The following is an 11,798-nucleotide window of genomic DNA, read 5'->3' as shown; positions in this document are numbered from 1 at the left end:
ACGACACCCCCCAGATCCCGACGACACCCCCAGACCCCAATCACACCCCCGGATCCCAATTACCCCCCCAGACTCTGACTCCCTCACACTCCCCAGACCACGATCGCGCCCCCACACTCTGACCACGCTCCCAGAGTGCGACTGTGCTCCCCAGACCCTGGTTACCCCCCCAGACCCTGGGTACACCCCCAGACCCCACCCCTGCACCCCTCGAGCCCGGGCCACGACCCCCAGCGCCCCTGGCCCCGCCCATGAGCTGTAAGCCCCGCCCCCTTGGCCAGGCCCCGCCCCGCACCACTTGGCCCCGCCCCATCAGCGGCAGCAGCTCCTGCCGGGGCTTCTCCAGCTCCACCGAGATCCGGACCCGCTGTCCCGGTGCCGCCGCCCGGTTGTGCCGCTCCACCCGCTCCAGCATCGCCTCCTGCTCCGCCGCGTTCCGGGCCTGCGGGCACGGGCACGGCTCCGCCACCGCCGGGGGTTCGCCGGCCCCGGGGGGGACCCCCCGGTCCCGGGATGCTCCGCCCTCTTGGGATGCTCCCCAGCCCGAGGAGTTCCCCCAGCCCCGGGCTCACCCACAGTCCCAGGGAAAATCCCCCTCCAGCCCCGGGGGTCCCTCTAGCCCCAAGGGTCCCCCCAGCCCCGGGCTCACCCACAGTCCCAGGGAAATCCCCCTCTAGCCCCAAGGGTCCCCACAGCCCCGGGCTCACCTCAAAGTGGATCCACTTGTACCGGGACAGGTCGACCCGCTCGAAGTCGCGGGCCGTCACATCGGGCAGGTTCCTGCGGGACGGGCGCCAGGTGGGGCGGGGGGACCCCCAGCCTGGCACGCGGCCGGGGGCGAAGGGCAGTGCCAGGGGCTGTGCAGGGCCCCACGCTGCCGGGACAGAGGTCCCGGGGGTGACACCGTCCGGGTGAATCATTAATGATGGCTTTTGGGACCCTGAGCTCGACTCGAAGGGCAGCGCAGCGGTGGCCAGGCCGGGGCCGCGGTTCAGCGATGCCCGACAGCCCCCTGACCCTTCGGCACGGCCGAGGGAGCACCGGGCAGGGGCCATGGGGGTGCCGGGTGTCCCCACGGGGCCGTGCCCTCTGCCCCGCGCCCCAGAACCTGTGGCCGTGTGGGGATGTCACCGCCAATGCCGGCGGGCGGCACAGGGGGTGAACGGGGGGCTGCGGGGACCACCGGCGGGACTGCGGGGAGTCAGGCAGCGGGAGCCGTGCCCGTGTAACCCCGAGCTGGCACAGCCCGGCCGCCCGCAGGTGCCGGGCCCTTACGTGTCGTGCAGGACGATGGTGCGGGAGCCGCTGGAGGCGTTGACGAGGCAGCAGGCGCAGGGCACGTCCCCGCGGGGCTGCCAGGCGATGTGCGCCGTGTCCACCCCCCGGCGCTGGAAATCCGCCGCGATGAAGCTTCGGGGGACAGAGAGCGGGGTGAGGGGCCCCGCACACCGCCGGGAGGGGCGGGACGGTGCGGGTGCCCCGGCGGGCGCCGGTGGCGGCGGCGGGGGCAGGCGGGCAGCGGGTCGAGGCTGCCGGTGGAGTGACACGGAGAGGCCGGTGGAGCGTCAGGGCGGGTCGGCCCCGTGCCCGGTGCTGGGGGGGAGTCCCCGCACCCCACTTACTCGGCGGCGGGGCCGGGGACCAGCGAGCCCATGAAGGCGCAGGGGGCTCCCAGCAGCGCCAGCACCGTGCAGGAGTTGGAGGCGTTCCCGCCCCGCTGCCACCGCTGCGACACGCACCTGCGGGGCACGGACACGAGGCTGCGGTGGGCGCGGGGCCGGTGCGGGAGGCACCGGCGGGGCCGCCCCCGCTGGCGGTACCTGGTGTCGGAGTCCTCGGCCGGGAAAGTCTCCACCACGCTGATGATGTCCAGGCACACCAGCCCCACGCACAGGATCCGCCGCTCGCCCGCGGCGCCGCCCGCCCGCGCCGCCATCCCGGACCCGCTGCGGTGCGGGACTGGGAACGGGACCGGGACCGGGATGAGGACCGGGCACAGACCCCGGACCGCCGGCATGGCCACGCCCCCGGCCACGCCCCCGCCGCCCAGCGCCGCCAATCAGCGCCCGCCGCCGCGCCGGGCCCTCGCTGGGCGGGGCGAGGATGGGTGTGGTCGAGTAGGACACGCCCCCAGCGCGCCACGCCCCCGCCCCGCGTGCACATAACGGGCAGGAAGGGACAGACACCCCCCCAAATCCACTCACCCCACACACACCCCACACATACACACACACGGACAAACACATCCAACACGCGTGACCCTTGGACACACGGACACACGGACAGGGACACACGGACACTCCGTGTGGGAGCCCCCGGGGAGGGACCGGGACCTGCCGACCCTTTGCACAACGAAGGGCCCGGGGACCTGCGGCCCGGCCAGGTGAGGGACACCTGGGGACAACAGGAGCCGAGCATTCCAGGCTTTGGGCACAGCCAGGTGAGGGACACCTGGGGACGGCAGGAGCTGAGCATTCCAGACTTTCCCGTGCTCAGGCTGTGAGGGGATAAATGCTCAGGGGTTCCTTTGTTCGGGGTCCCTCCTCGGAGGCACCAGCTCGAGCTGTTTGGGTTTTTTTTCCTTAGTTATTGCATCAATATGAAATCATTTTAAGGGTTGAGACGTCTGAGACTGCGGTGGGAAAGCTGGGACTGAGCTGGTGAGGGGAACTGGTCTGACCGGGGCAGGGTGGGGGGTCGGTCCCAGCTCGGGTGGGGTGGGTGTGGTGCCGGAGCAGCTCCGGGGTGGTCGGACAGGGGAGTTTCTTTAACAGTTTGGCGACCCAGGTGCGGCCCCGGGCCACCCGCTCTGGAGCCTCCCTGCTCCAAACCCCTGCCTGCTGGCACCGGGATGAGCTCACCGGGATCTTTGGAGCAGGGAGGAGCCAAAGGGATCGTTAAAATTCCCTGAGCAGATTCAGTGTCAGTGATCAGGGTTTGTTATTAAGCTGCTCCGATTCTCTCAGTGTCTCCGTGGGTGCACGGTCGGGGGAGTCCCTGCAGTGGGTCGAGTGTGGGATCGTGGCCTGAGCAGGGGAGGGGAAATGGGGGGTTTGGGGGCTCGCCCGAGGCGTGCAGGGGGTTGGGATCCCTCGTAAGTTGAAGTTAAGGGGGATTTATGACTATTTTTAGCACATCCAGCACAGCAAAGGGGATGCTCTCGGCCAAGGTTGTGCAATTGGGAACATGGGGGATGATTTGAGGCTTCACTGACCCTGGGAGAGGGAGAGAAAAGATTGATGGGAGAGTCGAAGCATTTGAGAAGATTAAGAGGGAAACTGTTTAAACCCCGGGCTCTGTCCGTGCTGCAGACGGTGTTTAATGTCCGGTGATTCCCTCAAGGCGCTTCAAGAGTTTCTTCTGCAGCAAAGAGCCCGTCGGTGCCCGGACACAACCCCCGGGGAAGGAGTTGGTCACCTGAGGTCGCTGTTGTGTGCTCGTGGGATCTCCTCAAAAAGAGGGATCCGGGGACATCCCCATCCAGGGGCAGCTCAGCTCCAGCCCATGCTGTTTGTACCTGTCTGGGGGGTTTGCTGGGGTGTGAAGCTGAAATCCCACCCCAGGAGCGGGTTCTGCAGAGGGTGAACGTCAGCTGAGAGGCTGCTTTGATTTGGGGGGGTGTGTGTGAGACCCCTGAGTTTGTAACGGTGGGAGCTCTGCGTGTGTTTCTAAAAAAATATTTCTAAAAGCACATTTTCCTACGTGCACATTTCTGTTGGGTGAGTGGATGGAGAAGAATGCAAAAGAATGAGTAGAACTGTTGCGATTGTTCTCAGGGAATTGCTGTGTTCTGTCTGTGACTGGAGGCTTCCCCCGGGCCTGGTTTGCTACTTGGGCACAGCAGGAGGAGACTGTTTGAGTTTTCACGTTAATGTTATTTATATTAAATAACATCGGCTATAAATATTTATATTAAACAGCTTCATTTCCTTCCAGGAGGACGATCTGCAGAGTCCTGCCCGAGCAGGAGAGGGGTTGTGGTGCCTGATGGTTTGTACGGCCCCTCTGGGGAGAAGGGAAGGAAAAGGCTTTTGCTACTTAAATAAAAAAAAACTAAATGAGAAAATGGTTTAAAAGTTCTGTTGTGGTTTTACGGAGATTGAGGGTTCAGCCCCTTGGATCTGCAGAGAATTTTGGCACTTCCTGGGCCAATCAACCAAACCTCTGGCTGAGGCAAACAAGGACTATCAGTTAAGTGAGGAAAAGGAGAGGAGGCTGCAGGCAGAGGGGCTGCTTGCTGCCGGGTTTGGTTGGGCTGGAGAGGTTCAGGCAGAGCTTTGGGATGCACAAGAGAGAGAGAGAAAATCCCATGGGAAAAATTGCAGGATGCAGAACCCGAAACATCTTCAGAAACAGTCTCGTAACTCGGAATTTTGTGAATGGGTCTTTTGTTCTGATAAAGAGCGAGACAGTAACGTTTGCATTGATGCATCTGATGATGAGGAAGCAACATTACGACCTTTCATTAAAATTGATGATTGTTGGGGTCAGTAAACTGCCCCTAACCCAGAGCCATCTGCCAAACCTCAGCCTCAGCCGCTGAAAGATCAAAGTTTGCCAGTAAATCAGGCGAGTCCGAAACCCAGCAAGTGGAATGCTGTCAATGCACCCCACACATTTGGACTCCAGCTGGTCCTTACCAGCAATTAATAACATTTCTGATAGATCTGGGAATGCAACATTCAATATTAATGCAGAGTGGGAGGCTGAGGGGCCGTGGGTGTGACCCGGGCAGCAAAGAGTTAAAATCACCGGAGTAAACAGAGCAAGTGTTATCTGCCGAGTTTGTGGCTCCTGGGTGAGAAGTGAAGGCTGCTAATCTTAACCCCGAAGGAAACCCAGAGGCTGCAGTGCTGCTGCACTCCCTGGCTCGGGGATTGCCGGGGTATCTCAGGGCTGGATTTCTGCTGCAGCACGAGATGGAATTTCTGAAGTTGAGGCTGATTTGGCTCCTCTGAGAGCTGCAGAACCCAACACCACAACCCAACAGCCACCCAGGTGCTCGGGCAGTGGCGGGGGTCTCACACTCCTCCTCTAACCCTCCCGTCTGGGCAGTTTATTAGGGGCAGTTAAATGCCAATGCTGTGCCTTTAACTGCTGCTGTGACAAATCCTGTAGAAATGGGAACTCAAATTCAGAAAGCCAGGGAGGTGTGAAAATCCCTCTGCCTCAGGCCCTTTTGGCTTCTGGGTTTCTTCTGTGGTACCGAACCAACGCCGATGGATTGTTCCCGTTTTTCAATAATTGGTCTGTAGCAGGCAAAACTTTCACTTTTTGTTTGACAGGAACCTTCTGACAGGTGACATCGAGCTGTGTGGAACTGATGGAACCTTTAACTGCCCCCATAATTACCTGTATTATCACTTTATTAATTTTTGTTCCTTTTTTTTGTGTTTTTAATATCACGAGCACCTTGTTGAGGCCCAAATATGAGTCGGATTTTATGAGACAGAACACTTTATGTGTTCTTAGTTTGATTTTTGATAAGTTTATTTTGTCTTTTTGCTGGGAAAAAAAAAAGGAAGAAGAATGGTGCGGGTAAAGCTTTTGCTTTTGTCTTATGGATGTATGACTTTGTCTCAAGGAACTGAGAATCAGGGAATTCAACTAAATTTAGTACAACTAAACTAACTTTGTACAACTTTGTCCTGCAGGATTAACGATGGCAAGTCAGATATATTTATATAAAAATAAATTATTTATTATGATAGATGATTAGACAAAAAGATCTTAATCAGAATTATTTACTACACAGTATAGAAGCTAAAACTACTCATACAGTTTAGTGTACTGCATCAAAGCAATTATATTAAAGCAATTATATGAAAACAACTACATTAAAGCAATTACAATAAAACAATTATATTAAAGCTAGCAAAAAGAAAACAATTATTACATATTTACAATATACAATATACAATTTACAAATAAACATTATTACATTATGTTACTCACCCAGACCAATATAATTGGACAAATCTCTTTGGCTCAGCCTCGAGGGTGTGAGATGTATTATAATCATATATTATACCTTTACATACAAAATTGTTACAAAAATCAGTTAGAATTTAGTTAGCAACATTAAACAGAGCATAATATAGAATTAGCTATTGATTCTGGCAAGAAACACTGTTATTATTTCAATTGATGTGTTTCTGGAGTGGTGAGCATCCTCATCTGCTGGATTAGGTACCACACTCATATATGCAGTGATTATTAATAAAAACCACATTCTGATTAATAGCAATATTATAACAACTGGGTGTAACATTGAGGACTGTCCAAACGAGTCAATCCCACTTCCCATCTGTTCCCCATCCCTTTTCACTCGCTCCAGGCCACGGGGTATTTTTATCAACTCACCAAACCATTCCCAGCTCCCCCACCCCGTTTCTTGGGAGTAATGAGGTGCACGGAAAACCCACTTGCTGCTCCCCTTTTTGGGCCAGTCTTGCACCATCACACTGTAAACTGTGATCCATTGTCACTTTGTGCGGTCTGGGACAGGGAGGCTGGAAAACCAGTCCCGAAATAGCAGCTTTGGCATCAGCCCCGGCAGTGACAGCCCAGGGGCCGCTCCCACACCTGTCCGTGTGTCCTTCCAGCCGCTGGATGGCCCCAGAGGGACAATACAATCCATTGGACCGGAGTGTCTCGTTATTTTTGGTTTGCCGAGGCGGTGCCAAGCCCGGGTGGTTTTGTCCCAGCCTTAACTGGCACTGGGGGCACTGTGTGGGAGTTGCCTTTACACATCTCCCTGGTCAGCAGCCAGCCTCCAATTCGGGCTGCAAAAAACGAAGCTTCCAGTCCAGTTTGCCCCAGTTTACAGTGTGGCCACTCCCCCAGCTGGTACCAGTGCTCAGGATCTTCCAGTTAATCAATTTTTGATGTTTGTCACCTGATCCACCCGGTTGTTCCAATCAGCCTGGGAGGGTTTATCTCGGGCACGAGCTTTGACCCCTCTGTGTGGATTGGTGGGGACTGAGCCTGTAACAACAAACATTTCCAAATGGTGGGTGCTGGTGAATTTTCTCTACTTATTGAAGAGCTCGGGTCAGAGGTAATAATCTCCTTTACCAGTCAGTTTATCTTTTTTTCAGTATCTTTTAATGCTGTGGAGCTGAACCTCAATGGTCATTTGGGTTTATTTGGGCCTTTCTGGAACATATTATAGTCAGTGTCATGTTCAGCAAAACCCCATTCAACTCTTACAGGATCACTGGGGTGAACTGGCCCAAGTGACTGATGTATTTTTAGCTCTTCTATCAGCGCTTGCAAAGCCTGTTTGTGTCTGTCAAGGCACTCCCAGGTCTGTTTTTTCCTCATTAACGCATACAAGGGTCTTGCTATTATAGAAAATCCAGGAAAATTATTTCTCCGGCATCCTGAAGGAGTGGGTATAGCACCTGATCTTGTGATGGTTTCACCTGGCACTGCAGCCTGACCTGCAACCCACCAGCTTCCCAGGAATTTCACCTCTTCAGAGGGTCCCTGGCATTTGGCAGAGGGCACTTCTACCCCCTCCTCATTTAATTTATTCCACATATCCTGCGCTGTTTTTCTCACTGCACTTTCCCCTTCACCCCCTGTCAATGCATCATCGATGTATCCATAGATTTGTGCCCCTTCCAGGATTTCTGTTTGTTGAGAGAGTTCAGGTAAAGCCTCCTGTGCCATTTTAGGTGAATGCTGATCCCCCTCGGGCAGGTGATTAAAGGGTTATTTGATTCCTTCCCAAGGAAATGTAAATTTAGGTTTATCTTCTTCCTGGAGTGGAACATATCTTTCACATCTACAGCTGCCACCCCTTTGGCTGCAGGAGGAGCAGGATCCTGTTTGATACTGCTCACAGCAGAAACAGGTAAAACTGCAGACATTTTAAATAGATTAATTTTCCTATTTTTCTCCCCAGAAAATTCACTATATGGAGTGTTTGGTGGGCCCAAATGACCAAACACTCTCTTTGGGAAATTGCCAAACTTTTCCTTTAGGGACATCATATCCTAAAAGTGTTTTCCCTGTGATCTGAAATTGCAAAGGTGTGTCAGGTCACTCATTTTTCCCAAAATAACCTTAAACAGACTCTGGCAGTGTGACAGACAACACTCTGTCCCTGGAATCCTGTTAGACAGACCCCTTTCCTCTTAAAACTTCAGTTTAGTTTTTCAGCATCCGTGGGGGTGATCAGAGATATCTGGGCTCCTGCATCAATTAGAAAATCCAAACGTTGCTGTTTGGGTCCCCCTGATGAGCGGATTTGGGGCCCATCCTTATCAGACCATTGCCAGGTCACCACGTGCTGGGTGAGGAGGCCCAAAGCTCACCCAGCATTTGGTGGGTTTTTCCCTTTTGTGTCTCTGTTTTCCCAGAAGGGCTGTGAGGTGTGTTTTTCCCGGGGAGGTTTTTTGTTATTCCTGTTTCCCTCTTGCTGTGCTTTGGCTGAGTTTGCTGTCACTGCAGTGGGGTGTCCCCTGGGAGCTGCTCTGGGGCCACCTGAAGTCACCGTGTCCCCCACACTCCTTTTGCTGTTCCCGTGAGTGAGAAGGGGGGGTTGGATCTTTCTTTTCTCTTGGGTGGGTCATGTTTAAATTCAGATCTCCCCGTTGCAGTTTTTGGGCTCCTCTCAACAGCCTGAGTTTGCTCTCCAGGGTGGTTTTCCCAGCCCATTTCCCTTGCATGGTTTATCTAATCATGGAAAGGTTCTGCCCCTGTGGGGATCGATCACCCCATGGCCTGTGGGTCTTGTGAAGGTTCATTGTGCGTCACATCTCTGCTGATTCCATCTCATCACCCCACTCAGGATGTTTTTAACATCGTTGGGGCTCCTCTCAAGAGAGATCTTAACACATCAGGGCCCAGCTCTGCGAGATTGGGGGGTCTGTGTTGGCATCTCCTGGAGGCAAAGCTGCCTCGGGCCCGCGGGGGAGATTTCCTGGGGTGACCCTGTGGGTGTGGAGCTGCTTCTCCTCCTCCCAGAACATTTGTTCCTCCTGCCCAACATGCAGCCCTGCCGGTTATGGGATGGGGTGGATTGGCAGGCTCAGGTCCCAGATTTAATTTAATTTAATTTAATTTAATTTAATCCCAGACTCCTGGCCCCCAGAACGCAGCACTCTCAGTTCCTGCAGCACTCTCAGTTCCTGCAGCACTCTCAGTTCCATGCAGCAACATTCTGGCTCCCCAAAGGTTTCACTCTCCACAAATCCCCAGTCTCTGACTCACCTGGTTTTCATCCACGTTTTTCCTGTGGGTTTGCCAGTTGCAGGGGGGTCCCAGGGAGTGGCTCTGACCCTGTTCTTCCTCTGACCTCCCCGAGGTCCTTCACACACTTTGGTCTTAATTGTGGGTCTCATTTTTTGTTCTGGAACCTCTCCCTCTGCAGGAGGTGGGGGTTCAATTGTTCCATCAGAGTCCCACTCTCCCTCACCAGCATTTCCATCAGGGCTTTCCCAAATGTCACCATCCCAGTTCTCAGGTGATACTATTAATATTCCTATTTTACTACCATCCAGAGGATTGGGGGCTTTTAATAATGTCCATTCTGATTTTCCTTCCAAGGTTTTTTCCTTTCATTGGGCTCTTTTAACTGTTGTTTTAATTGGCCATTTTGATGCTGTACAGACAGTTCTACATGTTTTCTTCCTTTTATTTCACCTCTCAGATTATTAGTTTCTTTTATCATTTGTTCTCTCCATTGCCACAGAACCTTTAAGCACAATCCCAGTGCATGACTGATGACACCTTTTCCTTTTTTTATCTTTCTGTGATTCTGGGTTTTGTCTAATTTCTCTTGTGTCCCTTCCCACTCACACCAGTTGTCCACTGGCCCAGGACCATCAGTGTTAATAATGTGTGTCCTGGGCCTCTGGAAATATCCTGTTGGGCCTTTTGTCTGTTTCTCAGAACTGGGATGGGATGGGATGGGATGGGATGGGATGGGGAGTCCCTAAACCCTGCAGCGAGGGAGAACACAGAAAGACTGAGCCCTTCCCAGTTTTCAATTCCCTCCTCTCCCAGAACTACGATCATGGCTCTGGATCTCCACCTCCTGCCGACAGCGGGAATGTCACCTCAGAGAAATGATTTCCCTGAGAATCTGCTCACATTGGGATTTGCTGCTCCAGAGTGGGACAGAACCAGGGCCTGGCTGTGCAGCAGGGATCCAATTGATCCTAAATGTAACCTGAACTGGAGAGAAAAGTGGGTCCAGAGGAGGCCCCGCAGATGCTGCCAGGGCTGGAGCCCCTCTGCTCTGGAGCCAGGCTGGGAGAGCTGGGGGTGCTCAGCTGGAGAAGGGAAGGATCCAGGGAGACCTTGGAGCCCCTTCCAGAGCCTAAAGGGGCTCCAGGAGAGCTGGAGAGGGACTGGGGACAAGGGATGGAGGGACAGGACACAGGGAATGGCTTCCCACTGGAAAAGGGGAGGTTTGGGTGGGATATTGGGGAGAAATTCCTCCCTGTGAGGGTGGGGAGGGGCTGGAATGGAATTCCCATAGGAGCTGTGGCTGCCTCATCCCTGGAAGTGTCCAAGGCCAGGTTGGACAGGGCTTGGAGCAACCTGGGCTGGTGGAAGGTGTCCCTGCCCATGGCAGGGGGTGGAATGGGATGAGCTTTCTGGGATAGATGATCTTTTTTCACATCACCAACACTGGAGCTGCATTAACAGAACAGCCACACACCAACCCTCTCCAGAGAACTGTTAAAGAACCCTCCAGTTACCAGACAGAGGCAGATCATGTCCCTGGAGCTCACCTGATGATGGCACTGAAGATGCCGAGAGCACCCGAGGGCAAAAGGCTCAGTCCCAACCTCACCATTAATTAAACCCATCAACAGCCGGGGCACAAACTGGGGCTGGACACCCCCTGTCCCCACCCCCTGTCCCCAAATCCTGATGTTTCCCCTCCAAATCATCTGCCCGGGAACCACGAGCACAAACACTTAAACCCTGGACCCCGGGGCGAGGGACGGAGCCGGAGCCGCGGGTACAAAACCCGGTGCCGCGTCTTTATTGGGGGGCAGTGGGGGGGCCGGGGGGCGGCGTGGGGGGGGCCGGGGCGGGCGGTGTGGGGCGGGGGCGTGTGACGGTGGGGCGGCGAGGGCTGGGGGGTGCTGATAAATAAGGGGGCGGGTGGGGGGGGGTCCCGTGGGGGTGTGGGGACCCCCCGGCCCGGCTGTGCCCCCGCCGGGGGCCCGGCGGCTCTAGGGCTCCTCGGCGTCGTAGAGCAGGGCGGCGCTGAAGGTGGTGAGGGGCTCGTCGGGGGCGTGGGCCAAGCGCCCCGACACCAGCTCCACGCACAGGGTCTCGCCGGCCGCCAGCGGCAGCAGGAGGCTGAACACGCCCAGGGCACCGGGGCTGGGGGCCTGCGCGGCCACCGGCCCCTTCTCCAGCCCCTCGGGCTGGAATCCGGCCGAGTCCAGGCGGGCGATGCCGTGGCCGGAGCGGGACAGGACGGCCTCCAGCCCCTCGCCCCGGTGCCCCGTCAGCACCGCGCTCACCAGGTACCGCCCGGGCACCGGCGCCGTGAACGTGCCTGCGGCAGGAGGAGGGGATCAGGGACCCCCAGGAACCCCCCGGTGCCCCCAGAGCGGGCTCTGCAACCCTCGGATCCCCCGCGGCACCCCGCGGCCAGCGGCACACCCTGGAACAGGCACAGCACCCCCCGAGAGCTCCCGGCCACCACCACACCCGGCATCACATCCCCCTGTGACCGCGCAGCCCCCTCACACACCGGAGCCCCCGCTGGAACCTCCATCACCCCAAAACCACCCCACAGCCCCCGCTGGAACCCCCATCAC

The 11,798-nt window shown here is 56.0% G+C and overlaps 2 protein-coding genes and 1 long non-coding RNA gene across 5 annotated transcripts in view; 1 reads left to right on the top strand and 2 right to left on the bottom strand.

Annotated features, from left to right (window-relative positions):
• Positions 1 to 2,004, bottom strand: part of KHK (ketohexokinase) — a 5,464-nt gene extending 3,460 nt beyond the window's left edge. Inside the window, exons 1-5 of the mRNA XM_027704224.1 lie at positions 1,821 to 2,004; positions 1,623 to 1,739; positions 1,276 to 1,410; positions 708 to 780; positions 195 to 442 (exon numbers count right to left, since the gene is read on the bottom strand). Of these exons, the coding sequence (XP_027560025.1) occupies positions 195 to 442; positions 708 to 780; positions 1,276 to 1,410; positions 1,623 to 1,739; positions 1,821 to 1,936 (689 nt within the window). The 5' untranslated portion in view covers positions 1,937 to 2,004. The remainder of the gene's footprint in view (positions 1 to 194; positions 443 to 707; positions 781 to 1,275; positions 1,411 to 1,622; positions 1,740 to 1,820) is intronic.
• A 232-nt stretch (positions 2,005 to 2,236) lies between these two features.
• Positions 2,237 to 4,053, top strand: LOC113977796. The gene is made up of 3 exons (XR_003537415.1): positions 2,237 to 2,440; positions 2,587 to 2,660; positions 3,937 to 4,053. It is a non-coding gene; the product is annotated as an uncharacterized LOC113977796 (long non-coding RNA).
• Positions 4,054 to 11,094: 7,041 nt separating this feature from the next.
• Positions 11,095 to 11,798, bottom strand: part of AGBL5 (ATP/GTP binding protein like 5) — a 24,384-nt gene continuing 23,680 nt past the window's right edge. For all 3 annotated transcript variants that reach the window (XM_027704217.1, XM_027704218.1, XM_027704216.1), the window contains exon 8: positions 11,095 to 11,533. In XM_027704217.1, coding sequence (XP_027560018.1) covers positions 11,202 to 11,533 — 332 coding nt within the window. In that variant the 3' untranslated portion in view covers positions 11,095 to 11,201. The remainder of the gene's footprint in view (positions 11,534 to 11,798) is intronic.

Source organism: Neopelma chrysocephalum, unplaced genomic scaffold (genome assembly GCF_003984885.1).
Source record: "Neopelma chrysocephalum unplaced genomic scaffold, ASM398488v2 Primary Assembly neopelma1_260, whole genome shotgun sequence".
Taxonomy (NCBI): Eukaryota; Metazoa; Chordata; class Aves; order Passeriformes; family Pipridae; genus Neopelma; species Neopelma chrysocephalum.
Note: the sequence above shows the minus strand (reverse complement) of the source record. Positions and strands in the feature narration are given on the sequence as shown.